This window comes from Ochotona princeps, chromosome 17, assembly GCF_030435755.1.
Source record: "Ochotona princeps isolate mOchPri1 chromosome 17, mOchPri1.hap1, whole genome shotgun sequence".
In the NCBI taxonomy this organism is placed as follows: Eukaryota; Metazoa; Chordata; class Mammalia; order Lagomorpha; family Ochotonidae; genus Ochotona; species Ochotona princeps.
Genome location: NC_080848.1, coordinates 18,527,842 through 18,555,651, shown reverse-complemented (window position 1 = coordinate 18,555,651; position 27,810 = coordinate 18,527,842). Strand labels below are relative to the sequence as shown.

General features: G+C 50.2%; 1 protein-coding gene across 3 annotated transcripts in view; it reads right to left on the bottom strand.

Moving 5' to 3' along the window:
- Nucleotides 1-22,898: 22,898 nt before the first annotated feature.
- The window catches only part of PLXDC1 (plexin domain containing 1), a 52,882-nt gene continuing 47,970 nt past the window's right edge, over nucleotides 22,899-27,810 (bottom strand). For 2 of the 3 annotated variants that reach the window (XM_058676369.1, XM_058676368.1), the window contains exons 12-15: nucleotides 26,401-26,436; nucleotides 25,827-25,987; nucleotides 23,688-24,257; nucleotides 22,900-23,650 (exon numbers count right to left, since the gene is read on the bottom strand). In XM_058676369.1, the coding sequence (XP_058532352.1) occupies nucleotides 24,138-24,257; nucleotides 25,827-25,987; nucleotides 26,401-26,436 (317 nt within the window). In that variant the 3' untranslated portion in view covers nucleotides 22,900-23,650; nucleotides 23,688-24,137. Of the gene's footprint in view, nucleotides 23,651-23,687; nucleotides 24,258-25,826; nucleotides 25,988-26,400; nucleotides 26,437-27,810 lie in introns of all 3 variants that reach the window. The other variant, XM_058676370.1, reaches the window with a different exon arrangement.

The following is a 27,810-nucleotide window of genomic DNA, read 5'->3' as shown; positions in this document are numbered from 1 at the left end:
TCTTTATCTCAGTGTCCTTCAAATTAATAAATAAATTTGTTTAGAAATTAGGTTCAACAACTTACACACTGGGACCATATATTTGCAAAAGATACATGATAAAGGACTGTTATCCAAAATATCAAGAGAAGTCTAACACTTAAAAATACAGTAATATATGATATGATTAAAAATAGACACAAGAGACACGTTTGTTTTTTAAAGATTTATTTATTTTTATTGGAAAGCTAGATTTACAGAGAAAAAGAGAGACAGAGAGAAAAGTCTTTCATCCTCTGGTTCACTCCCCAAGTAGCCCAAATAGCCAGAGCTGAGCTGATATGAAGCCAGAATCCAGGAATTTCCTCCAGGTCTCCCACACGGGTAAAGATCCCAAGGCCATGAGCCATCCTCCACTGATAGGAAAAGGAGCAGCCGAGACACTGGTGTCCATCTGGGATCCCAGCAAATGCAAGACAAGGATTTAGCCACTAGGCACTCATAGGCTATCATGCTGGGCCAAAGAGGCAAGTCTTATGGCACAGTGGATTAAGCCACTGCTTGTAATACCAGCATTCAGTATCAGAACTGCAGTTTGAATCCTGGCTGTACCAGTTCCCATTCAGCTCCTTGCTAATAATGTGCTTAAGAAGGCAGCCAAGATGGATGGCCTGTGTGCTTGGACCTCTGCCGCACTTGCGACAAATCCGAATGAAGTTCTTGTCCCCTGGTTTTGAACTGACCTAGCACTGGCTGTCACAGCCATTTGAGAAGTGAACCAGTGGGTGGAAGACCCCTCTCTCTGTTTTATCTTTCTTTCCTTCTAATATTCTGGTTTTTAAATAAATAAATGTTTTAAAAAAATGTGCAAGGGGCTGGTGCCATGGCTCAGTGGGCTAATCTGCCTGCATTACATATGGGTGCTGGTTCATGTCCTGGCTGGTCTACTTCCCATCCAGCTCTGTGCTTATGGCCTGGGAAAGGAGAGGAGGTCCCAAAGCCTTCGGAAACTGCACTCACATGGGAGACCCTCAGGAGGCTTCTGACTTTGGATTGGCTCAGCTCCCGTCATTGTGGCCATTTGGATAGTGAACCTGCAGATGGAAGATCCTTCTCTCTGTAAAATCTGCCTTTTCAATAATAAATAAATCTGAAACAAACAAACAGCAATAACAAAAAACACCCCCCCCCCAGTGGCAAATGTAGGCTTGAAAGTTTAAAAAATGTGCATAAGACCTCAACAGCCACCTCATCAAAGATACACAGATGACAAGCAAGCAGATGAAAACATGGTCAATGTCAGGTATCATTAGGGAAATGCAAATTTAAGTAACAATGAGCTGCCACTGCATACCTCTTAGAATGGCCAAAATCCAAGACACTAATGCCAGCCACAGGAACTCTCATTCATTCCTGGTGAGAATGCAAAATGGCACAACCACTTGGGAAGACAGTTTGGCAGTTTCTTGCAAAACTAAATATACACTTCCCATATGATCCAGTAGTCGGGCTCTTTGGTATTTACCCAAATGAGTTGAAAACTTATGTCTTCACAAAAACCTGCACATGGATGTTTATAGCAGCGTTACTCGTAATTACCAAAACTTTAAAGCAACCAAGATGTCCTTGTAGGTAAATGGATAAATAAATGGGGGTCCATTTAGACAACAGAGTGATTCGAGACTGTAAAGAAACGAGTCAGCAGGCAATGAACTCACAAACATCTCAACCAATGTAAGAAGCCAATAGGAAAAGGCTGCAGACTGCAGGATTCCTGCTCTCGGTCATTCTGACACAGGCAGAACTACACGCAGATGGGAAGATCAGCCGTCACAGGGGTCGTGTGTGAGCTGCAAGAGGAACAGGCAGAGAAGGCACAGAGGTGAGGGCAGGAACACCTACATTACACTTTTGTCAAAATCCATAGAATGCCTGACCCCCCGGGGGGGAGCCCCCATGTCAGCTGTGGCCTTGGATAGTAATGATGTGTCCACACAGGTTCGTCGGCTGTAGCAAAGGCACCACTCCGCATGTGTGAGTCAGGATGTGGGCCAAGCCAAGTCTCTGAATCTTCCTCTTTTCTCAGCTGTGAGCCTGAAGATTGCCTAACAGATCTGGAAGAGGGGAAGATGTGGTATAGTGAGTTACGCAAGAAGCCCCTTGTCGGCGTGCTAGTTTGTTTCCTGGCTACTCTGCTTCCCATCAGTTTCCTGCTGAGGCACCTGGGAAGCAGCAGGTGCTACATGAAGGGTTGGAGCCCTGGCTGGAGTTCTCCCGGCTCTCGGTTTCTGCCTAGCCCTGCCTGGGCTGTGGAAGGCATTTGGGGAACATGCCAGAGGATTTAAGTTTTCTCTCTCTTTCTACATTTCAAATAAATAAGTGAAGAATTTTTTTTTTAAGCCTGGCACTTGATCTTTAATTTAGGAAACACCTTTCATTTAAAAAATTTTGGCTTTGGGGCCCGGCGGCGTGGCCTAGCGGCTAAAGTCCTCGCCTTCAACGCCCCGGGATCCCATATGGGCGCCGGTTCTGGTCCCGGCAGCTCCACTTCCCTTCCAGTTTCCTGCTTGTGGCCTGGGAAAGCAGTCGAGGACGGCCCAATGCATTGGGACTCTGCACCCGCGTGGGAGACCTGGAGGAGGTTCCTGGTTCCTGGCTTCGGATCGGCGCGCACCGGCCCGTTGCGGTCACTTGGGGAGTGAATCATCGGACAGAGGATCTTCCTCTCTGTCTCTCCTCCTGTCTGTATATCTGACTTTGTAATAAAAATAATAAATCTTTTAAAAAAAATTTTTGGCTTTGCAGCTGTGTGTATGTATCAAAATGCTGCAGTGAACCCCATGTAAATGTATAAATTTTGCATGCTAATAAAAATACTAAATTTTTAAAAATTTAGATTTTTGAAATACAAAGATTTTTAAAATTATGTATATTTCAGGTGGTGTTTATAGTTCAACAGTTATGAATTGCTGCCAATCACATACACATATGAAAGACACATTTACAAAGAGAAGGAGAGACAGAGAGAAAGATCTTTCATCCACTGTTTACTCCCCAAGTGGCTACAATGGCCAGAGCTGAGCCAATCTGAAGCCAGGAGCATCTTTAGGGTCTCCCATGTGGATGCAGTTTCCCAAGGCTTTGGGCTGTCCTCTGCTACTTTTCCAGGCCACAAGCAGGGAGCTGGATAGGAAGTGGCACAGTTAGGACAGGAACCGACTCCCATACAGGACCCCAGTACTTGCAAGGGGAGGATTAGCCAACTGAGCCATGGTACCGCTTCCCCCATCCCCCCATGTAGTGTATTTCAGGTTGTAGTAAGGTCGATGAGCATTGTTACTTGCTTTTTCTTTTGTTGCTTACTTATTTGCTCTTTTAGAAAAGGATTTACTGTTTTTCTTCTTATTATTATTGGTAAGGCAATCTACCAAGAAAAGGAGAGGTAGAAACATCTTCCATCAGCTGGTTCATTTCCCAAATGGCTGTAGTGGCTGGAGTTGATCTGAAACCAGGAGCTAGGACCCTCCTCTGGGTCTCCCACACACTGCAGGATGCCAAGGCTGTGGGCTCTTGTCCTCCACAGCCGTCCCAGGCCATAAGCAGAGAACTGGAAGGGAAGTGGAGCAACTGGGATAAGAACTGGCACCCATATGGGATCCCAGTGAATGCAAGATGAGGACTTTAACCACTAGGCTACTATACTGGGCCCATTTACATTTTTTAAAAAATAAAGGTTTATTTTTATTGGAAAGAGATCAGGTTTGTGGAGCGAAGGAGACATAGAGAGAAAGATCTTGGATCCTTCCGTTCCCCAAATGGACCGAAATGGCTAGAGCCGAGCTGATCCAAAGCCAGGAGCCAGGAGCTTCTTTTAGGTCTCCCACATGGATCTCCCAGGATCCCAAAACTTTGGGCCAACCTCTACTACTTTCCCAGGCCCCAAGCAGGGAGCTGGAAGGGAAGTGGATCAGCCAGGATAGGAACCAGTACCACATGGGATCCTGGCACATGTACTAATCTACCGCGCTGGGTCCCTTTTCTTCCTTTAAAGCATTCTTCATTTAAAAGTTCACTCCATAAAAAGCTGTGACAGTCAGTGCTAGGCCAGGTTGAAGCCAGGAGCTTCCGAATCTCTCACATGGGTGGCAGGGGCCCAAACAGCTGAGGTGTCCTCTGCTGCTTTTCTAACACAATTGGCGTGGAGCTGTATCAGAACTGGAGAATCCAGGACAGAACCTACACCCATATGCGATGCCAGTTTGACAGGTAGCAACTTAACCCAGCATACTGTAACAGTGGCCTTTATTTGTCGTTTCCAAGCAGAAGAATTAAATCTTTCAGAAAACTTTAAAAAAATTTGAATTTATGTTTATTAAGCATTCTCAGATATTGTGAATATAATAGTCAAAATTATTTAACAAAATTCTGTGTGTGTGGATTTGGTAATACAGTCATGGCAAAACCCTAGGCAAGTATGAAAAATACTCCCACAGGGCCAGGGAACTAAACAATTTCCAGATGGTCAAAGTTCAGGCTTGATTCATTTGGAATATTTTACAAATTGAAAACATTGAAACTGGGAAAATTCAGAGAACTATAATTCACATGAATGGACCGAAACTCCTAAATAAACAAGCCGCAGTGTGGGAGGAACTGAGTGTTGAATAGAACTTTCAAACAGAAATCTGTGCTGCGGTTATGCCAGCAGATGGCGGCAGAGGGCTGTGTAAGATTTCTTTTCTTTTTTTTTTTAAATTGGGAAAAGTCAAAAGCATCTTTAGCTGTCACAGAGCTTTCCCAGTTGGTACAGGTGTTCAATGCAGCAATGGAGACGCAGCTTGGACGCCTGCATACCGTATCAGAGTTTGAGTCCTGGTTCTGCTATGCTTCCCATTCCAGCTCTTCTGCTAAAGTGTCACGTGAGAGACAGTGGTGCTGTCCCAGAGGCTTGGATCTCTGCCATCTGTGTGGGAGAGCCAGATTGAATTCTAGGACTCTGCCTTGACATTGACACACCATGTGGGCATTGGGAAAATAGATCATTGGATGGAAGATCTCTGCCTGTTCTTTCTTTTTCAAGACTATTCTAAAAAAGATTAATTTGTTTTTGTTGGAAGGACAGATTTACAGAGAGAAAAGAAAAGAAACACAAAGAGAGATCTTCCATGCGCTGGTTCGCTCCCCAGATGGCCACGGCAGCCGGAGCTGGGCTGATCGGAAGCCTAAGCACTAGGTACCCTAGGCTGCCATTAGCAGGGAGCTGGATGGGAATGGAGCTACCGGGTCTTGAAGCAGCACCACATGGGATGCTGGCACCACGGGTGGAGGCCTTGCCTGCCACACCATGGCGATGGCACCAGATCTCTGTTTTTCTGCACCCCAGACACCCCCATTCTACAGATCAGGAAACTAAAGAGCTCTTAGCTGATTTTCCTAAGACTCTTCATTAAAAGGAATTCCTTAACCCATGTCAGGCTGCCAACATTTCATTTCTAATTAAATTTCAATGGAAGAAAATTTAGTTAGATGTGGAGAAATATTACGCTGTGATAGACAAGTCTGTACAGTGTTACAGGCCAATAGGGAGCTACACGGAGACAGGTCTTCTGCTTGTTCACTCCTTAGGTGGACCAGGCTGAATCTAGGATCCCCGAACTCCATCCGGGTCTGCCACATGGGTAGCAGGGACCCAGGCACTTGAGCCATCACTGCTACCCCCCCCCCCTTTTGAGTAAAAGCATTTTTTAAGAGGTAAAAATTATATTTTGAGATAGAAGCTATGATGAATTCAGCCCAAGTCACTCTTTCTTTTTTAGCTTGTTACATGTTTATTATTTTTTAAATTTTTATCTTTTAATAATGACTACATGGTTGATCAGGGTGGAAAGGACTGATGAGGTTCAGGGAAAATTGGGTTGTACTCATTGCTTCCAAATTTGCTATTTCTTCTTGTTGTTCCTGGGGGGAGGAGAGAGACAAAGAGGGAGACCACTCATGACTTTCCACACGTCCCAGTACGCAGGGATGAGGAACCACCACCTCATATCAACCCAGAGTCTCAGTGTGCACATATTCCGAGGGTTCTGTCCAAGTGGTTTGGATAGTTCTGAAATGCTGCCATTTTCACTGATCCAATGATGATGTTACCCTCTCAATGTTCATTCCCCACGTGGCCACAACAGCCAGAGCTGAGCTGATCTGAAGCCAGGAGCCAGGAACTTCATCTGGGCTTTCCACGTGGGCGCAGGGTCCCAAGGTTTTCGGCCATCTGCTACTGTCCTCCACGGCCTTCCCAGGCCACAAGCAGGGAGCTGGGAGGGAACTGGAGCAGCCAGGACAGGAACTGGCACCCATGTGAGATCCCAGTGCATGCAAGCTGAGGATTCAGCCACCAGGCCACTGTGCCAACCCCTTGAATAAAAGTAATTTTTAAGAGACCATCAGAACACTTTCTAGTTGGGAGTACCCATAAAAGGGGATAGATTTGGGAAGTCAATCTGAGCTTGACTTTCTAGCCACCTGCTGCCTGCTGGCTCAGCTTGACTGGGATCCTGGCATGTGCAAGGTGAGGACTTTTTTTTTTTTTTTAAGGTGAGGACTTTTTGCCACTAGGCTATCATGCTGGGCACTGATCCAGCTTTTTGTTGGTTTTAATGGAATGATAATATGAGAACAAATCCCAGAGTGTTGTTGCAAGGCTTATAGGAGGTCATGTAGGGAATGCACTTGGCTCATGTGCCACAGATACTCAACCAGCATCACTTCCCTCTTCTCCCTGCACAAGCAGGTGCAGACGCTGGGTGCTTCTGTCCTGATAGGACCTTTCAATCCAGTTCTCCCCTGTGTGTGGGGGGGGGGAGTTGGCAGGAACCTAATTCTGTGAGCCATTACTGCAGCCTCTTAGGGTGCCCATCAGCAGGAAACTGGAGTTGGGATTGGAGCCAGGGGTTGAATTCAGGTGCTTGGGCAGGGACCCAGGCATCGGAACCAGCAGCTTTGTCAGTGTGTTAGTCACTGGAACAAACACCCTCCTGCATTCTTGTTTGCTGAATTTGGTGACTATTTTAAAAAGCTCCTGATTTTAAATATGAAACAAAGAAACACCAAAGCAGGTATAAAATCTTGGTCACCTTTGTATATGTCCATTTGATAAGTCAGAGTCCCAGATTAAAGGATGCATTGCTGTAACTGCTGGGCAAATGTTAGTTCAACAGACAGTGGAGGCGTGTGCTCTGCTCCTAACAGAGACTTAACACTGTATGACAGACACCTTCATGTAATCCCGTCCGTGAGTCTTCGTGACTGTGTTGTCATTTCATCTGGAGAGGAGCTCAGAGGTCTGAATTTGAGATCCCTGGTAAACACGAGGGGTCTGGACTGCAGACTACAAGCGCACTCACTCTCTGATGTGAGCGTGGAGGTACTGGGTGTTTCATCCTGGAAAGTCACGCTCCTTGTCACGCGCGACGGGTACTGCCTGTAGTTGACAGTGAGGTGGTGTTCCTCTGTTCATGCTGGAGAAGAGGCCCAGGAAGGGAATAGGCTGAAATCAGGCAAAGGACAGCGTGGCACGGCTGCCATCCTCCCAGGTAGCGGAGGAGACTCAGAAAAATGGGAACGAACCCCCTAAGGGGAATGGCATTTTCTCCTACTAACCACTTGTGCAAACAAGAATTACAGTTTTTGCTGCACAAAGGTTTTCTGTGTATCTCACAAGAATCTTTTTGGATTAGTATGGTCATTATTGGGCACTGTGAGGGAAAGAAGCAGGCTGTGTCAGTCCAGTTCAGTAAATGGCCTGGGCATTTTGTAAAAAAAGAAGGCCAGAATTTAAAAAATCTGTGTGGTTAGGATTTTTGAAAACTGCATTTATTAGATATTGAAACAATATAAACAATATTTGCAGAATCCATGTAAATAAGAATCCTGGTGTAACGGGCTGTGTGTCCTCCAGCAGTTGGGTTAGGAAAATTTTGCTGTTGGCATTTCTGCTAGTCTTTTTAGGGTGCCTAGCGTCCTTGGGTTTGGTGAGTTTTGACTGTGAGCTTGTATTTCTGCTAACGTGAACTGTGGGACTGTCTTTGAGGACTGAGATAAAGGCGGGTTCTTATGGAGAGGATCGTAGTTGGCTCCCTCAGCCCTCCAGGCATGCAGGGCCACTTTAAATTAAGCTCTGCTGGAAGCTTCCCAGATGGTTCCACTAACAGGGATCTCAGCTGTAACCTTGTGCCAGATCTGCCTCTCATGACACTTTCTCAGGGAGTTCTTTTCTTCCCTTTCACGTGGTGCAATGCAGCAATGCTTACGGACCCTCCAGTGCAAGAGCTAGCCTGTTTCTAGTTTAACCTGACTTTCAGGGTCTCATTTTAGGATCTGTGTCCTTAGGTAGAGCCTGGAGCGCCTTAAGTTCTTGAACACTTGCTCCGTGCTTCACTCAGGGTTTCTGCCATCCCTTGGCTTTGGCTGAATGTTCCTCACTTTTATTCATGGATTCAGGAGGAGATATTTTCAGTATTTCATCCAGAATCTTTAGTTATTCTTAGAAGGAAGGTCGGGTAACGCACCTTCATGAATTATATCATTGGAAGTAGAAGTGGGCTTCCTGCTTCCTGCTAATACCCACCCTTTGGGGCAGCAGAAGATAGCCCAAGTACTTGCGGCTTAGCACTCAAGCAGGAGACCTGACTTCTGGCTTCAGTGGGACCCAGGCCCTGGGTGTGGGTATTCAGAGGAGTGCTGAACCAGTGAATGGAAGCTCTCTCTCTTTTTACCTTTCAAATAAAATAAAAATAAAGACTGAATTGTAAAAATGAAATGCAAGTAACCATCACTTATTTTCCATCACATTCTAAAATTTCTTTAGAGAATTCTTAGGTTTGTAGGTGTGTTGATTTCCAAACCTTTTAAAAACGTATTTGAAAGAGAGAAACGGAGACAGATGAAGGTCTCCCGTCTGCCGACTCAGCATCCCAAGTACACATCACAACTGAGAGCCAGGAAGACAACTGGGGTCTCCCAGGTGGGTGGCAGAGACCCCAGCCGTCACCTGCTGCCTTGCATGGTCCACCTTAGCAGGGAATTGGAATCAGAAGAAGAGCTGGGAGTTGAACCCAAGTACTGGGCGGCAGACCTGGACATCCCAAGAGGCATCTTAACTGGTGCATCAAATGCCTGTTTCTCTGAACCTGTTTTCTCTCTTCTTAATCTTGCTTCCCTTTCAACGTGCCGTTCCTTTAGCACAACACAGACAGAGTGAATTGTAGCGTGGGAAACCGATGTGTCTGGCTGATGAAGAATTGTGTAATGTTGGGCAGAGAAAAAGATGTCAAGGGCAGCTGGGGTTTGCAATGTTTGTGCAGTTTGGGATTTTGGTTTTTGCCTCTTGCTTTCTCTGATTGGGTCCAACTTCAATTTTGAAATATTCCTAAATAGTCCTGTTGTTTATTTTCCTTGCTAGCATTTCTGGTAAAGAGAATAGTTTAATGTTTATCAAAGGAACATTTTGAAGGATGGCCTGATCGCATTGGATGGCCTCCATTTTCAGCACGTCTGCTTTGGAAGCACATCATAGAGACGCTTCCCACACTGAGTCTCCGTCTTTCATGAAATGCCATGAACATACTGATCTTGCATCAAGAGTCCAGAGGAGAGGAGAGGGGCCCCGGCCTTGGGTCTCTCTGGTCCTTAGCCTGTGAGGGTCTTTCTTTTTCTCTCAACCTGGGGCAGGGAGCACGGTGCCGGGAGTCATTTCCTTTCCCCTTCTGAAAGCAGCAGAGACAGAAACCACCTTTCTTCACTCTCTCTCTCAGGAGCATCCTCCTACCGACCCCTTCCCTCCCAGACACCCTCTTTCCTTTATCTCTGTCCCACCTCTCTGACCTTTGCTTAGTGAGTCTCTCAGGGTCAGACTTCCTCAAGGCTGTGGGAGGAGCCCACATTGAGGTCTGCTCCACCCACGACTGATGTTGGTGACTCACACAGATCTGTCTGCAGGTCTGGCTGCCTTGATCCCCAGACCCCTGTATCTAAATATCTCTTCCTGGAGGCCCAACAGGCCTCTCCAGCCAATATATCTCTACTCCTTTTATAGCCAGCCTCCTCCCACACCCCCAACATCTGCTTCTGATCCGGCAAGAACATGGGAAGCATCCCACGCCCTTCTGCTTGCTTATGTCCTCCCTCCCTTGTCTCCTCCTTCCTGCAGGGCTGGCCAAGTCCTTCTCTATTTTCTCTCCCGTTACCAGCGCCCCTGTCCAGCCGCAGACCTCACCCTTGCTTGTCTAGGCCGTTCTGTTGGCATCTTCACCTGCCACCCTACTTCCCACCATGTCCTCCTCTCCTTACTGTTCCTTGCTCCAGGATGAGCGATCAGAATTCAGATGATCTGATGCTTTCCCTTGCTTCAAACCCTTCGCTGGGTGAAGAAAGGGAGAAAATCAGCAGCCTTCCTCCTGGAGCCCCATGCTCCCACTTGGCCTCTTGGCCCACTACTGTTGCCTGACCCCAGCCACACCCACCCTGTGTGCCCACACGGTGAGCTGCCCTGCCCTCCAGGTCCTAGGCTGCTTTCACCAGCCTCCTGTCCTGGTTCTCCCACTTCTGGACTCAACACAAACATGGCCTTGCCTCGAAATGCTCCTGGGTCCTCTCCTGTCCTCGCCCTGAGTCTTGTCCCTGGAGCCCACGGATGTGTTGGGGTGTATTTCTGAATGGGAGATCCTTGAGATTAGGCGTGTTTCCTGTTCGCTTTGGCTCTGTTGACACCAGACACAGTGCTGACACAGCAGATGCTTCATCTAGGAGTGTCTGTTGACTGACTTTGTTATCCCAAGTTTTTCTACTGGTAGGCTGTGTGGTCTCCAGTAGTCATGGAACTTCCTTGTATTTTAGTAGCCATAGTGTTAAAAATCCTCACAGTTTTTTTTTTTTTTTTAGAGAATTATTTATTTGTTTGAAAAGCAGATTCAGAGAGAGGAAGAGACAGAGAGCAAAATCAGGGTCTCCCACATGGGTGCAGGGCCCAAGCACTTGGGTCATCCTCCACTGCTTTCCTAGGTGCGTTAACTGGGAACTGGAGCAGAAGTGGAGCAGCTGGAACTTTACCTGGTGCCGATATGGGATAATGATACCACAGACAATAGCTTTATCTGCTATACCAATTTACTGTATTGATTTTTAAATGTGAGATCTTACTGTTTTCTCCACTTAAAGGTTCTGCTTTGATTTTCTTGTTTACTTTAGTTATTCATGTATTTCAGAGATAGAAAGAGAACTCGTCTGCTGGTTCACTCCCCAGATGCCTGCCATGGCTGCTGCTGGTCTAGGACCAAATCCAGGCGCTGGGCACCCAGTCCGGGTCTCCCATGTGGACCACAGGAACCTCTTTAATTGAGCCGTCCCTGCTGCCTCCCAGGATCTGCATTCACAGGAGGCCAGCATCAGAAGCTGAGGCTGGGACCTGAATCGAGGCGTTCTGATGGGACACACAGGTGTCTCTCCCACCGGGATAAGCATCTGCCTGAAGGATGCTGTTGTTTTGTTTTTGTTTGTTTTTAAGTGCTCTTTTGATTTCCCCCTGCTTCTCTGAGACCTCTTCTGCTCCACCAATGGCCCCATCTCCTCCTGTGCCACTCCACCGTTTCCATCTCCAGCACACTGCCTACACATTTGCTCTTATACTAACAAAGACCTACAAAGGATGCTTTAGTTGACCGCCGCAGCTCTTACCATCCGTTTCTTTCATAACTGGCATGATCAGGGCCCTACCCCTCCGCCTGTGCCAGTCCTGGTGCCCCTGGAACCACCTGTTGCTGCTGGGCTGCCAACTGTTGGCTAGGCTTCTCCCTCGGGAGCCCAGCTCCCCCTCCTGGGCTGTCATGACTGCCTGGTGCTCCTTTTCCGCTCCCGCTGTTGTCTGCTCGCTGGTTTCTTTCAGGTAAGTGCTGACATTTCTGAGGGCTCTGTCCTGGGCCTCTTGCTTTCTCTCTTCCCTGCCTGGTGATGGCCTTGCCCAACTCCAGGTGACCAGCTGCTGGCTGCACTGTTCTCCTAGTGGCCTCTTCCCACAGACCCACTTCCACCTGCGTTCATTCATCTTTCTCTCAGCAGCCCTGTCGCCCTGCAGGCATCCAGATGCATCCGTCTTGCTTTCTTCCCCTGTGCCTCTGTGACTTGCCAAGTCCTGGGGTTCCTCCTAGTAAACTGTGTGGCTCCCCTACCTGGCTGTTTCCACCGTGCCATAGACAAGCCTTTATTGCCTCGCCCCTAAACCATATGTGTGTGTCAGCAGAACACGAGATGCCCCTGAGCCAAGTCCACCTCCTGAGAAGGAGAAATGAAGGCGGCACCATGGAAGAATTAAAGACTATGTTAGGATAATTTACATAAGGGATTGCAGCTTGGGGTGGCCAGCCTTCAGGACACAGCTGGCCCAGGCTTTTTCCTCCCGGGGAGGGTGGTGGAAGAGGCCAGGGCATACACATTTGAAAAGGAGCAGCTGCTGTCACATCCTCCCTTTTTCTATTCTTCAGTAATGAGTCCCCAAGAATCTTGCAGAGCTGTCCTACCCAAATCAGATAGACTGTGCTAGCCACTTACACGCCATGGCTTGAGTGACCCCAGGTATTGACAGGTAGACGGCATGCTTCCGAAGACGGATGGAGAGAGAGATGGGAGCGGCAAGGCTCCAGATGGCATTATTATATTTGCTGTCATACACCGTCTCCATAGCTTGTCACAGGTCTGCCTGACCTTTTTTTTTTCTCCATCTCGCTCACTCTTCCCTCCCTCTTGTCCTCCCTCTCTTCTTCTCTCTTTCTTTTAATAAGTATTTATTGAACACACTATGTGCAAGTACTAGAGTATTAAAGTCAGTGCATCCAGGCCCATTGCCAACATGGTGAGAGCTAACAGAGGCTCAGGTCCTGATGGGGAGCCTGGAGGAGGCAGCACATACACAGGGCCTGCCAGCAGGCCCCCTGGCCACCCCGATCTGCATTCTATTCCATGGGATTCCATGTGCCAGATGTGCGTTCATTGGGTCCAGTGACAAGCTGCTCATGACTGACTGAGTCCAGGTATCCTCAGGAAGCGCTCAGAAGTGCTCCTCCTGTGTCCCAGCTGCCTCCCAAGGCTCTCCCCCACTGCCTGGACCACACCTGGAGTTTCCCAAAACAGCTTTGTAGTTCCTCTCCCACACCCTTCCCCTGCCACACCACCTGCAGAAACCCTAACCCCGGCTCCACTTCAGCCCTGACTCCAGCAAGTCTGACCTTCCCTCCCTCAGTGCTGTCGACTCCCTAGTTTGCCTCAGCAAACTGATGACTGCATGAGCACAGCACCTGCTGGAGATACAGACAGTGGCCGCATCCCCAAGAGGCATGTTGGGCAGCAATGAGGGTCCCACAGCTCTGAGCAGCCAGAGAACACAGTGGACTATTCAGGGAACAGAGATGGGATCACAGTAAGGGCCGTCAGCAGTGTCTCGGTGAGCAGGAACTGGAGGGCAGAACCCAGCATGTGGCCCTGAGTCTTCCATGCATGCCTGGGCAGAGAACTGCGCAGGCAGCACCCCACGTCTCCCACACTGCTGTTTCCTTCACATGCTTCCCAACACTGCCTCCATTTTGTCTTATCCACCCTGCTGGATTTTCAGACCTCTTGTTGGCATGGCAGAAGATGACTGAGAAGTGTCTGTGAACTTAAACTCAGAGGTCTTCTGTGGCAGGGTAGAGCAGGGCAGGAAACATATCCCAGTCTTGGTCATATCCAGAGATACTCTCAGGATGACTTGTGCACGCATACATACACTCTCCAAGAATTCTGCTGACAGACGCCCTTAACCCCTAAGATGATTCTCATCTCTTCTGTAGAATGCCAGTACAGAATGGAATTCTGAACAAATGGAAATCTAAACCACAGCAGCCTAACCAAATGAAGTTACTCAGTGTTAGCCCCCTGGCACGTACAGAAACCCCAGCTCAGTTTCTGACATGCACAAGTTTCCTTCAGAAAGTTTGTGGGAAAATGGCCAAGTTCAGGGGCAGACACAGTGGTGCAGTGGGTTGGGCTGCCACTTCAGATGCCCATATGCCTTATCACAACGCTGATTCTAGCCCCTGCTGCTTTTTTTAAAAGATTCATTTTATTTTTATTAGAAAGATATACAGAGAGGAGGAGAGACAGAGAGGAAGATCTTCCATCCACTGATTCACTCCCAAGCAGCCACAAAGGCCAGAACTGTGCCGATTCGAAGCCAGGAACCAGGAGCCAGGAGCTTCCTTTGGGTCTCCCATGTGGGTGCAGGGTCCCAAGGCCTTGGGCCAGGCAACAAGCAGGGAGCTGGATGGAAAACAGGGCTGCCGGGATTAGAACCAGTGCCCATATGGGATCCCGGCATGTGTAAGGCGAGGACTTTAGCTGCTAGACTACCATGCCGGGCCCACAGGCTAATTTTTAAAAATTATTTTATTTTTATTATTATTACATAATTCATAGGGATGCAAGCTCATGTGGGCCTCCGATTAGGGTAGGTGGTGTCAAGGTAGGGAGGAAGGTGGATGGGATAAATGTTTCAGTTTTTATTTTCTTTTTCTCTGGTGGCCACTGAGCAGGGAAGGGAGGGAATTACTCCTTGAACAGACTAATATTTAAGTTGGTAATTTTGTGTGGCTTGTGAAGGACATTACAAACATCTAAGCAGCCTTTGGTATACGAAAGGCTCCCCAGTCCTGATTTAGAAGATAAGTTTAGGGACAGAACTTTGGCACAGTGGTTAAGATGACGCTTGGGATGCCCACAGCCACGCTAGGGTGCCTGGGTAGTTCCAGCTCTGCTCCCAAGCCAGCTTCCTGCTAATGTGCACCCCGGGAGACAGCAGGTGACAGCTCAAGTACTTGGGTCCCTGCCATGCACAGAAGAGACCCTGTCAGAGTTCCTGCACCTGACTTCATCCTGACCCAACCCTGGATATTGTGGGCATTTGAGGAGTGAACTCTAAGATGGAGGAATTCATTCATTCATTCATTCATTCATCCTCTCTCCTCTCTCTCTCTCTGCCTTTCAAATAATAGAAAACCCAGTGAGGGAGGATGGGAGGGGTAGAGCTACATTAAGAGTGGACTGATGTTGATGGTTATTGTAACTGAGTGATGAATATCTGGTGAATTACAGTACCAGTCTGTGGCTGTTAGAAATTTCCCATAAGAAAATTTTTGTTTTCTGGGTTCAGTGCCATGGTTCAGTGGCTAAAATTCTCGCTTTGCATGCGCCAGGATCCCATATGTGTGCTGGTTCATGTCCTGGCTGCCCTGCTTCCCATCCATTACCCTGCTTGTGGCCTGGGAAAGCAGTCGAGGATGATCCAAAGTCTTGGGACCCTGCACCCATGTGGGAGACCTAAAGGAAGCTCCTGGCACCTGGCTTTAGATTGGCTCAGCTCTGACCGTTGTGCCACTTAAGGAGTGAACCAGTGGATAAAGAACTTTCTCCCTGTAAATCTGCATTTCCAATAAAAATAAAATGAATCTTCTAAACAAAAATATATATTTTTTTGCTTTAAAAATCCCAGGTTTTAGAGAAGGACAAAATTAAGTTTCAATTTCCTCTCTGCTTCTTCTTGTCTGGGCAACAAAGATACTTCAGTTTCTGAGCTCAGCTTCCATGTTTGCAAAATGTTGGTATTCCTGCTACGCAGAGGGGTTCCCAGGCCGCTCGGTGCTCTGGGCAGAGCCTGAGTTGTGCTCCTGTGCCTCTCCTGGGATCCAGCCTGCAGAGCACCCTGCATCATGGTCTGCCTTGACTCCTGCAGGCTCCAAGAGGTACCCAGCCTGCCAGGATTCTGGTGGGCAAAATGAAACAGGGGGAAAATAGACTCCAGACCCTTTCCTAAACTCCTGAAAGCCATTTTCTTTCTTTCTTTCTTCTTATTTTTTCTGAATGCAGGAAGTAGAGGCAAAGCGGGGGAGGCCAGTAAGAGTGGGATTTCTAAGTGCTCAGAGTCCTCTGGCTGCAGATGTTCCTGGATTCACAGCACTTTTGTCACTGGGAGGGAACAGACCCAGAAGTACAGTGCCAAGGGGGCGGTCCCTGCTCCCTGCCCAGCACACTCACTCATTAGTGGGCAGCTGGTTACTCAGGCTGTCCTAGGACTCGCCTGAGCTTGTGTCTGCTCAGGGCGAATTTTCAGTTTCAGGTGGCGCAGGAGTGAGCAGCTACTGGAATGAGCTGGTGAGCTCACCGGGGTTTTGCCAGCATCCCAGAGGCACACTGTTCTCCTTTCCAGATCTTCTCTGCACGCCCCCATAGCCTCACCAGCATCCCCTCCATTTGAGAGTCACTGAGAGAACTGCCTGTGCTGGGCCAAGAGCTCACGTCTTATGGTGTCATCCAGAGACACAGTGTGCAACCCGCACCAGATGGGGCTCTGGCAGCCCGGCAGGCACATCACATTCTCCCAGCCGTGGGAGGGCTCACCAAGAATGGAAACTCAGGCATGGTGCCACAGCTGCGGCTCCAAAGGCACAACACAGCATCAGTGTGCGCTGGGCAGGTGAGATTTACCTGGCCCGGCCCACAGGGCTGCAGGGCAGGTCAGGGCTCCCTGCCAGGTGCGCCCCCCAAGTCTGTCCTTCGAGATCCAGGCTCTCCTTTCTGTCTGGCTCAGGGAGCCCCCTCCGCTGTAGGGATCTGGAACCCAAGAGCACCTGTTAGAATGGGCAGACCTCTCACTGGGTGGGAGGCAATTCTAACTATATACATCATGGGATGTGGTGTCTGAGAAGATATGAACTCCCATTCCTGGAACCATGCAGTTAGATACTTAGCTGGGGATGCAATACCTTCAAGGGATATCACAGTAAAGATCTGACATAAAGGGTAGGGCAGTATTGGGGTGCTGGTTAGAGTTCCAGCTGCTTTGCTTCCAAACCATCTTTCTGCTAAGTCTCCTGGGAAGGCATTGGAGGGTGGGCCGAGTGCTTGACATGCTGCCATCATGTGGATGGAATTCTTAACTCTGGGCCTCTGCCACCCTTACAGAAGACCTACATGGACTTCCTGCCTTCTGATCTTGGCCTGGCTCGGTCCTGGTGTCATAGCCATCTGAGGAGTGAATCAGAGGATGGATGGTCTCTCTCTGTGAATTTGCCTTTTAAGTAAATAAATATGTATATTTAAAAGGCAAGACTTAAAATGGGTGTTTGCCTCCCATGTCTCCCAAGGCCTCTTTACCTCTGTGGGTTTCTATGTGCTAAGAACTTGAATATGGATTCTTCACAGATCCAGGGTTCAAGTTCTGGCTCTGCAACAAGCCAATAAGGTGGCCTTTGACAAGTCACTGAATGGTTTCACTTATAATAAGTTACATAGATTTATTTTTTTTGATAATGGAGGTCATTGCAAAAAAAAAAAAAAAGCCACAAATGACCGGGAACGCTTTCTGTCCCAAAACATAGAATTTTCACTTATCCTTTTTAATAGTTACATAGATTAAATAAAACAATGTATTCAAGGGGCCAGTGTTGTTGTATAGCTAGTTAAGCTGCTGCCTGCAGTACTGGCATCCCATATGGGTGCTGGTTCAAGGCCCAGCGGCTCCAGTCTAGCTCTCTCTACTAATGTGCCTGGGAAAGCAATGGAGGATGGGCCAGGGCTTTGGGCTCCTGCACCCATGTGGGAGACCAGGAAGCTCCTGGCCCCTGACTTTGGCTGGGCTCAGCCCTTATCTCTGCAGTCATCTCAGGTCTCCCACATGGGTGACAGGGACCCAATTCCTTAAGCCACCATCTACTGCCTCCCAGGGTGAATCTGTATTAGCAAGAAGCTGGAATTGGGAGCTGAACTGGAGCAGGACCAAGGCCAAGCCCCATGATGTGATACATGGGTGTCCTAGTGTCCAAACATCTGCGTACAGGTTGACAGGTTTGTGTGTGAGAGGGAGGGGGCCAAAGCTTCACTTGCTGCCCTGAGCTCTGGTTTCCTTTAGCTGCGTGGGATGCCAGTTCCCACCCGCCCAGGCTTAAGGAGCTCTGTGATGCTGAGATGAGGTGTGACCATGAGTGAGCGTCTGTTACTGTGGGATATGCCCTCTGCCTGCACCTGCCATCGTGCCAGGCTCAGGCTGGGAGAGGTTGGCAGCAGGTGGGCGCTCTGATGGTCTCACCTGGGCATGAGCGTGAGAATGTTGTGAGGGCTGGGATCCCCTCCACAAAGAAACCCTTCACTGTGGGTGGGTGTGGAGGCAGGACTGGGAGAACATCATCCTTTTTGGTCACCTGGGGAGTGCTGACATGTTGGAGGCAGGAGATGTACCAGGCACCTGTGTTCACCCAGGTTCTTTTCTTCTCCTTTTTTAAGATTTATTTATTTTCATTGGAAAGTTGGATTTACAGAGAGAAGGAGAGACAGAAAGATCTTCTATATGCTGGTTCATTCTCCAAGTGGCCACAAAGGCCAGAGCAGAGCGATTTGAAGCCAGGAGTCAGGAGCGTCAGGAGCGTCTTCTCCCACGTGGGTGCAGGGTCCCAAGCCTCTGGGCCGTCCTCGACTGCTTACCCAGGCCACAAGCAGGGAGCCAGAAGAGAAGTGGAACAGTTGGGACATGAATTGGTGCCCCTATGGGATCCCAGAACATGCAAGGTAAGGACTTTAGCCACTAAGCTACCATACCAGGTCCCCCCCACACACACCCTTTATAAGATTTATTTATTATAATTGGAAAGGCAAAACTGCAGCAAGGGCTTAGTGGCCGTGGGGCACAGCCCCCTACCACTCCACGCACCTCCCCGAGGCAACAGGAAGACACCTTGATTTACTGCTATCCAGTGTTGAAGTTTGGGTTCCCGTTATCACAATGAGAGGGGGAGTGTAGGCTAGGTCAATGGAGAGAAAATGTCATTTTTTTTTTAAGACTTCTTGACTTTGCTCAACTTTGCAGGCTACCCTGGGTCCTCCCCAGGATCTTTTGGGCCCCGCATGGATGGCTGAGTGTTAACAGTCCATTTTTCTAAATTAAAAATCCTGTCAGATTGACCTGGAAGGGCAGGTTCTGACCCAAGGTGCCAGGAATGTTCCATGAGAGTCTATTGGCTTATATTCAGGTGTTTCTTTTTCAGAGCTTTGAGATCTGTGGAAAACAGTGGATACAACTGAGCTATCTCTAGGGACCACGTGGAAGAATGTTCTGTGAACAGAAAATTCGGACTGCTCCACCCTCACCCCCACCCTGCCAGTTTCTGTCATGTCAGCAGTTCCAGCGGAGGTTTGCCCTTCCCTTGGCAGCCTTGTGTCTGCGGCCACTGTGAGGAATGAGGTCAGGCCGTGTCCTCCGTGGGCCGGGAGCAGCGGCCCAGAGCTGGGGCAAGCTTGCAGGGAGCTGATCTGATCCTCTATGTGGGAGGGCTGCTGGGGTGGGGCCAGGGACGCGAGGAGGCAGCATTGGGCTCTCGGGGCTGTGTGTTAGTCCACAGGAAGCTCACCGTTTCCCAAGCCAAGAGTGAGGGTCTCTCTAGGTCTGGATGATTCCATTTGTTTTTTTTTTAAGATTTATTTATTTTCATTGGAAAGGCAGATATACAGAGAGGAGGAGAGACAGAGAGGAAGATCTTCCGTCCGATGGTTTACTCCCCAAGTGACCACAATGGCCGGAGCTGATCCAATCCGAAACCAGGAGCTAGGAGCTCTTCTGGGTCTCCCATGTGGGTGCAGGGTCCCAAGGCTTTGGGCCGTCCTCGACTGCTTTCCCAGGCCACAAGCATGGAGCTGGATGGGAAGCGGTGCCGCCGGGATTAGAACTGGTGACCATATGGGATCCTGGTGCGTGCAAGGCGAGGACCTTGACCACTATGTTATCACGCTGGGCCCTGGATGATTCCATCTTAAGCCACATAATAATCTGCTTCCACAATCCATGCAACAGTGAGGTTCTGACCCTGTCCCAAGGTGCACGGAGAACCTCAGGTGGGAAGGACCTGGCCATGAGGTTGTCTTTGCTGCTTGGTAGTTGTGGGGCCTTTGGCAAGTTTGTTAACAGTGCCTGGCATGTAGTAGGTGTCTAATGAATGGAGATCAAATGAATAGGTATATCACCTGCCTGAGCCTTGGATTTTTCCCTGGGAAATATACATCAGATATAACAACTTGAACTGTTGTCTATGACACCGGTATCCCATATAGGTGCCAGTTCGAGTCCTGGCTCCTCTACTTCCAATCTAGCTCCCTGCTTAGGCACTTGGGAAAGCAATGGAAGATGACTCCAGGGCTTGGACCCCCATGTCACCCAACCGGGAGTCCCTGCTTCCTAGAAGCCCCGCCCCCCAGTCCAATTGCCCTGGTCTGGAGTGGGCAGGACCAACTGCTGCAGGGTGTGGCTGCTGTTGCCTTTCTGGACCACATGCGGATTATCAAGTTCTAGACTCTGAAGTGTCCTACAATGTTTGATCTTAGCAACTTTACCTCTTTAGATAATAGGGTGGGATGCGGCTTTCTGGCTGGAGTGACCGACTGTCCCAGTGTGCCTGGGCCTGAGGAGCTTCCGGGGATGCAAGACTTTCAGTGTGAGAACAGGAAGGGGTTCAGCACTGTGGCCTAGCAGGTAAAGTGGTCATAGGACAGCCATGGGTCCTCAGCCCTAGACCCTTCAAATTGGAGAAATTCGGGTAGATTTTGGAGAACAGAAAGGTTAGCTGCATTTTTCTCTGACACTGACTCCTGTGCAGGTCTGGGCACAGCCTCTGATCCCCACGAAGTGCCACTCTGAGTCTCATGACACTCAGAAGGGTCTTGGCCTTGACCTCAGCCAGATGAGTAAGTGGTCAGCCCAAGTGGTGACCACTTTGCCTTCAGTCCAGTGTGGTTGGCTGGTAGCTTTTTACCATTGCCTTTAATTCAACAAGTGCAGTTACAGTCTGACATTTTCAGCAGCAAAATATGAGTGTGTTTCTCTGTGTACATGCACACACACACAGAGGGTTGTGTGACACAGGGGAGTCCTGGTGACGTGTGCAAACTAGGTTCATGGACAACCTGTGACAGTGACCGAGGCACATTGTCACAGAGACCTGAAGAGTGGCCTCCAGAGTCCTGGGGCCTACTGGATGATTGGGTGGGCCCTGAATACAGCAGAGGGAGGCAGCCATCAGCAAGCCATCTGGTCAAGCTTGCCAAGCCCCTGCCTGTAGCATTCTGGGGTGAGGCTGATGGCTGAGCTCACTTGCATTTGTGTCTTGGAATCGGAAATGCAGGGCTCCTCTCTGGACAAGTCCACAACCCTATGGGTGGCTGAATGCAGGTGCCTGGGGTTGTGCTCACAGCCTGATCTGGGGGTCCTTGTTGTACCTCGCTTCTGGTTTGCCTTTTGTATTCCCACTTCTTGCTAGCCTCCTTCAGAGTTCTGGTATTGGGGCTGGTGTCATGGCACAGTGGGTTAGGTCACCATGTGCAACACTGACATCCCATGTTGGAGTGCTGATTCTGAGTCCTGGCTGCTCTGCTTCCAAAGCAGCTTCCTGCCAACGAACCTGAGAAAGCGCCCAGGTCCGAGTCCATGGTCCCTGCCACCCATGTGGGAGGCCTGGAAGATGTTTCTGGTTCCTGGCTCTGCCTGGCCCAGCCCTGGCTGTTGTGCCCATTTTGGGAATGAACCATAGAAGATCTCTGTCACTCTGACTTTCAAACAAATAAATCTTTTTTGAAGAAGGAGTTCTAATACAAACACAGCCTTTCTTAGGCCTCCTGATCTCAGGGTCCAGTGAAGTCTTCCCAGTGTTCTGTGTGTCACAGGGCTGCAACTTCCTGGTGAGCGGTGGATGTGCATAGACCCAAATCCCAAGGGTCCCCAAAGACCCCTAGTGGAGAAGAGGAGGCACCTGCCAATGACGCGTTTTTCCTGGAGACTAAGGAGGGGGCTGCTGAGATGGCTTGGGGGTCCACATATGTGAAATTCTATGTGCCTTTAAATACTTTTTTCCTTTTTATTTGAAAGGCAGAGTTACAGAGAAAGAGAGAGAGATCATTCATTTGCGGGTTCACTCCCCAAACATCCACAATGACCAAAGCTGAGCTAATCTGAAGTCAGGAGTTTCTTCCGGGTTTACCGTGTGGGTGCAGGGGCCCAAGGCTTTGCTGGTGAGGCCGGGGATGCTCTTCCAGGCCATTAGCAGGGAGCTGGATTGGAACTGGTGCCCCCATGGAGTGCTGGCACCACAGGCAGAAGTTTAACATGCTACTCCACAGCACCGCTACTCACCCATGCATCCTTGTGAGATCGTCAGTCATGGTCGGAGGGCTGAACATGAGATCCATATGTAGTCTCTGAAGTGGAAGGGTCAGTGCATGGCTGCCCAGCTAAGCTGCTCTATACCTTGGAGTGAAAGTCCCAAGTCCATCAGAGCAACATTCAGCACATGGAGCCTCCAGAGGTAGGAGAATGGCCCACGTCTGGGATGCCTGGCTCCCAGTTCTAGATGTTCTCGTGCTTTGGCCTCTCTCAATGACCCTTCTTTGCTCTGCTGCCCAATAGCCCTGCTCCCATTGCCGTGACACCTCTGTGGTTAGCCAGGCTTGCTCTGCCCGGGGTTGGCATCCTCACCTTTCCTTCTTGCAGCCATGAGGGCAAGCAGCAGAGGGCTCCCCCACATCACTACCCCTGTCTGCAACCCGAAACAGGGAAGGGGTATATTGGTGAGTGGGTGCCAGCCGACTGGAGCCATCCACTACGCAGCAGCTGCCCCACCCACCATTTCAGACCCGTAAAGGTCACGAACGTGTCACTTCTCGGCCTTTCAAGATCAAGTGAAAGATCACAGCCTTTTCTGCCTGTGACCTGCTTCTGATTGATTGTCACTAGCGTCCTCACCAGGGAGATGAACCACGGAGCACCAGGAAAGCCACCCGCCCCGCGGCTGAAAGTGTCTGGTTCTATGTAGACTGCCTAGCCCCGGCTCCCAGCACACCCACACCAGACGACCTTGCACGCACCACCCTCTTCCCTTCGCAGATTCCCTGGGGACATGCACAGAAGGGTGTGGCCAAGTGGAGACTGGAATTTAACATTTATTTGCTGCTGACAGTTTTTCCTTGGATGGAGCATGAGCTACAGCTGGGAGTGACATACGCCCTTGGGAGCACTCATCACTGGGACAAGGTGCCCTCCAAACCGAAGTGCGCCTGGGAGCCTCAACTCCCAGCCCTCAGGACTTCCTGCAGAACTGGGGAGAGGTCACTTTCCAGGTCAAGGTCTTGTGTGGAAAGCCCCGCCCTCCTGTGCCAGCTCCCTCTGTCCCAGCTGTTCTTGCAGTCAGAGGGGTGCCCTGTTGGGGGTCACCTCCAGGGGCCCTCTCGCCTCTCACCACCCTGTTTGCCTTTAGTGGCTATGAAGGTCTAGTTCAGAGGAGGCATGCTGGGTCAGCCAAGCCTACTGTGGAGGTATTTCCCGGCGCTGCCAACAGGACAGGCCAAAGAGGATGACGAACCTCAAACATGGCATCCAAGACAAGGAGTCCCACACAGTCTCTGTGGCAGGCACAACACAGCTTGCCAGGCCCGTGACTGGCACCAGCTGCACGCATCTGGGGTGGAAGAACAGAGTCTTAGCAGAAAGGCCTGGGCAAGGGAGCTGAGCCTGAGCATGCGCCTCCGCCCTCACAGCTTTCTTCCCCTGCTTGGCTCTCTAATGCTGGCTTCAGGCCTGAGGGCAGCTATGCACGTGTAACGGTGAAGGATTCTGTCTCAGGCTGTCAGAGCCTTGGAAGCCGGGGCCACAGTGACGGCCCCATAGCCAGGAGGACCAGCTCTTGAGTCTATGGGCCCCAGGATGCATCTGCCCCAGGCTAGGCTTTGGTGAGCTCCATCACACACACAGGAGCTTAGGGAAGTGGGAGCAGGACGTCCAAGTAGTGGTGGTAGGTCCTGGACCAGTGACAGAGAGGATCACTTAGGGGCCCAGCAGGGATGACTCTTGCCATCAAACATGAAGAGCTTAGGTTACTGCCCCTTTAAAAAAGCCATGTAGTGGCTTTTCTGCCCTCTCTCCAGAAATGTGGGGTGTGATGAGAAAGCATGGCTCCCACACCAGGAGCCGCTGTCCCTTCCCAGCCCAGGGCACATGTCAGCCGGCTTTGACTCATCTTCATGACAATTCCTGGGTGTGCCTTCTGGAGCTCTCAGCACTGCTCAGCCTCCACGAAGCCTTCCTTCTCGTGGGCTGCTGCCTCTACCTCTGTGTAGGTGGAATGGTTAGGGTGGTTGCGGAACTTCATGGCTGGCCAGTGGTGAGGTCTCCGCTGTGGGGGCAGGGAGGGCACAGAGGCAGAGTCAGTAAACATAGTCCTCCCTGTGAGGACCCTGCCCCCGGGAACAGCATCGACAGCTCCCACAAGGGCCCTTCATTGCTTGGAACCAGGTGACACGAGGGCCCCTCTCCCAAAGGGTGCCCAGCTGTGATTCCTGAACTACTGTGAAACCTGTGAGGAACCGGAGACTAGAGGGAGGCCATTTTATCCCTCACTGCATGACCTGCCAAACTGACACCCCAAAGCTACAGCGACATACTGGGTGGAGACCTGTGACAGTGGAAAGAGAGGCAGTAGGTCAGAGATGACTGGAATGATCTGGAAGGCTCTGGAAATGCCAAGATAAATTTCAATATAGCATAGGTCCTGTATTATAGTCAATGGCACACGGGCAGGGTCGTGGGGCCGCATCCTGGGTTTATTCAAATCCAAATTCCTGGGCCCAGCTTAGACCTGCCTTGTTGGAATTTCTGTAGCATGGGGTGCTTGCAGTTTACAGGAGACACCCAGGAAGTTAAAGATACAAGGACTGACCAGGGGTCATCCTTTTGCAGAAGAAATGGAATTGAGCTGGACATTTGACATAGCAGTTAGACTCTCAATTGTAATGCCCACATTCCATCCTGGAAGGCCTGGAGTTGAGTCCTAGCTCTGTTTCTAATTCCAGCTTTCTGGATGGCAGGTGATGGCTCAAGTGATTGGGTCCCTGCCGTCCAGGTGGGAAACCTGAGTGAGTTCCAGGTTCCTGGCTTTGGCCTTAACCAGCCTGGATGGCTGCAGGCCTTTGGGGCAGCGAATCTGTGGATGGGAGAGCTTGCTGACTCTTTCAAATAAACACATGATTTTAAAAAGAAGAGAAGAGAAGAGAAGAGAAGAGAAGAGAAGAGAAGAGAAGAGAAGAGAAGAGAAGAGAAGAGAAGAGAAGAGAAGAGAAGAGAAGAGAATAGCACAGTCACTTAAACAAAGAGGAGAGAAACAGCCAGTCTTGGCTGAATCAGGCCTATGGGCTCTTGACCCTTACCAAGGAGGCCGAGTCCCCAAGGGGCCGTGTCACATGGGGCTTGTGAAGTGGGGCCCTGGCAGCCAGAGTGGCTGAGCCCCACAGCCCAGTGACAGGGCTGACCTGGACTTCCTGTGTGCACTCCCCTGGCTGCTCAGGTGCCCGGGACACCCCAAGCTGCAACATCTAGGGGAGCACTTGCAGGCAGAGCAGCCCATATTCTCTGGGCTTGTCAACCTTTGCCTGAAACCCCTGCGGAAGCAGGCACGAGGGGCAGAGCCAAGTACAAAGCCTGGACTGTGGGCATGAGAGGTCATGGATCTCTGGAGATGAGCTGCCAGCCCCTTCTGGGCACTGGATGGCATTTCTTCCTCCTTCCCTCCCTGTTTTGCTTTTCTGATCTTATGGAAAGAGGAATAAGGTGGGAGCTGCCTCTGAAGGAGGGGCGGGCTGAGGATCTGCCTGGGCACACCGGGAGATGTGCCCCGGGGGAGCTGACAGAGAGGGGCGAGGTGGGGGAGCAGCAGAGACAGGGTGGCCCAGCGCCATTCTGCACTGACCTCGATGAAGAAGAGGGCAGCATTGGAGGTGGGGTGCCCACTGATGTAAATGCCAGCCAGGACGATGGCCGCCACGAGCAGGATCGCCAGTGCCACGCCCACGGCGGTGCCCAGAGGCACCGGGGTGCCCTGGGACTTGGGAGACAGGTTGTTCTGGAGACCTGGGGAAAGACCATTAGGGCAGGCAGGCACTAAAGGGAGCAGGAGAGAGCAGACCGCTGTGGATACTTCTATGTACTCTGCTAAGCCTGGCTGGGACTCGCAGGGAACTTGATGCGATAGGAGCCACGGCCCCCAGCCCCTCCAGTCACACCTGTGCTGGCTCAGCCCTTCCCCCTCCTCCCGCTCCTTTCAGAGCAGTGAACGCAGCATGCCAAGAGGCTGCAATGAGGCATGCGCAATGGATATTTTCCCTCTTGCCTAGAGGCCTGTGCCCAGAAGCCCCTGCCTTACCACCAGCAGGAGGAGGTCTGGCACCCTCATGGGGCTGTGCCCGTCCCTCCACTCCCTCACAGAAAGGCTGGTGATCGCGGCACCCTCATGGGGCTGCAGAAGCAGGCAGCTGCGGACTTACCATCTTCACCCGCGTAGGGGTCCAGCTTGGTGTCATCTTCAAAGAGAAAGGACAGAGGGAGCATGTTAGTGGGCTCAGTGCAGCCTTTGTCACGCGGGGTCTGGACAGGACTACCGGGAGCCTCGGTCCGACCCTTCATTTCAGAGGCAAGGAAAGAGAAGCACAGAGAGGGGATGCAACTCCCTCAGAGTGACACAGCGATGCAGACAGAAGGCCACGGACAGGGTGGGTGCTGGGGCGCAGGGAACCTGGCATCCACGTTAGAGTGCCAGCTTGATTCTCATCTGCTCTGTTTCTGATCCACCTCCCTGTTCATGTACCTGGGAAAGAAGTGGATGACGACCCAAGTCACCCACATAGATGACCCGGATGGAGTTCCGGGCTCCTGGTTTCAGCATGGACTGACCCTGTCTGTGGCAGGCATTTGGAGAGTGAACCAGTGGCTAGAACATTCTCTCTCCTTCTCTATGCTTTTCAAATACATACATACATACATTTTTTTTTAATGTTTAACAAATTGTATTTTTTTATTACAAAGTCAGATATACACAGAGGAGGAGAGACAGAGAGGAAGATCTTCCGTCCGATGATTCACTCCCCAAGTGACTGAAACGGCTGGTGCTGCGCCGATCCAAAGCAGGGAGCCAGGAGTCAGGAACCTCTTCCGGGTCTCCCACGCAGGTGCAGGGTCCTAAAGCTTTGGGCCGTCTTCAACTGCTTCCCCAGGCCACAAGCAGGGAGCTGGATGGGAAGTGGAGCTGTCGGGATTAGAATCGGCGCCCATATGGGATCCCGGTGTGCTCAAGGCGAGGACTTTAGCCACTAGACCACGCCGCCGGGCCCACATACATACATGTTTAAGAAAAGGTTCATGGGGGAATGGACTTAAAAAGTTCATTTTCATGTAAAATAATTTTGGAATGCATAGATAATGTTTTCATACTATGCATGTTCCATGAACTCTTTGAAAATTTTTAGAGTTCTAATCCTATTCACTCATTCTGATGTGTGCTTTTGGCTGGGGACTGCCACGCAGCAAACAGAAATGAGACCGACTCCTGGGTCGGCAGGAGAGGCTCACAGATATTAAAACATGTGGCAAACAGGACTGCCTCTATGGAGGGTGGGTGGGCAGCCCACCACAACAGGAGCAAGAGTGTTGAGGACCCTCAGGGGCAGAGCAATTCCCAGTTGGGATTTGACCCTAAGGGTGACCTGGATGTTCCCCACAGAGCCCTCTGTCCCTGCCGCTGTGTAGCTCAGGAAAACCCCTCTGTGGGCAGGGGTCCGTATTCCCCAGCCCAGTGCAGGGCTCCAAACATGCTCTGAATGAGCAGCTGTCTGAGGGGCCTCTCTGGGTTATGTTCCCTTCTAAGTGGTACTTCATGTAATATGCTTCAAAAGTTCTTT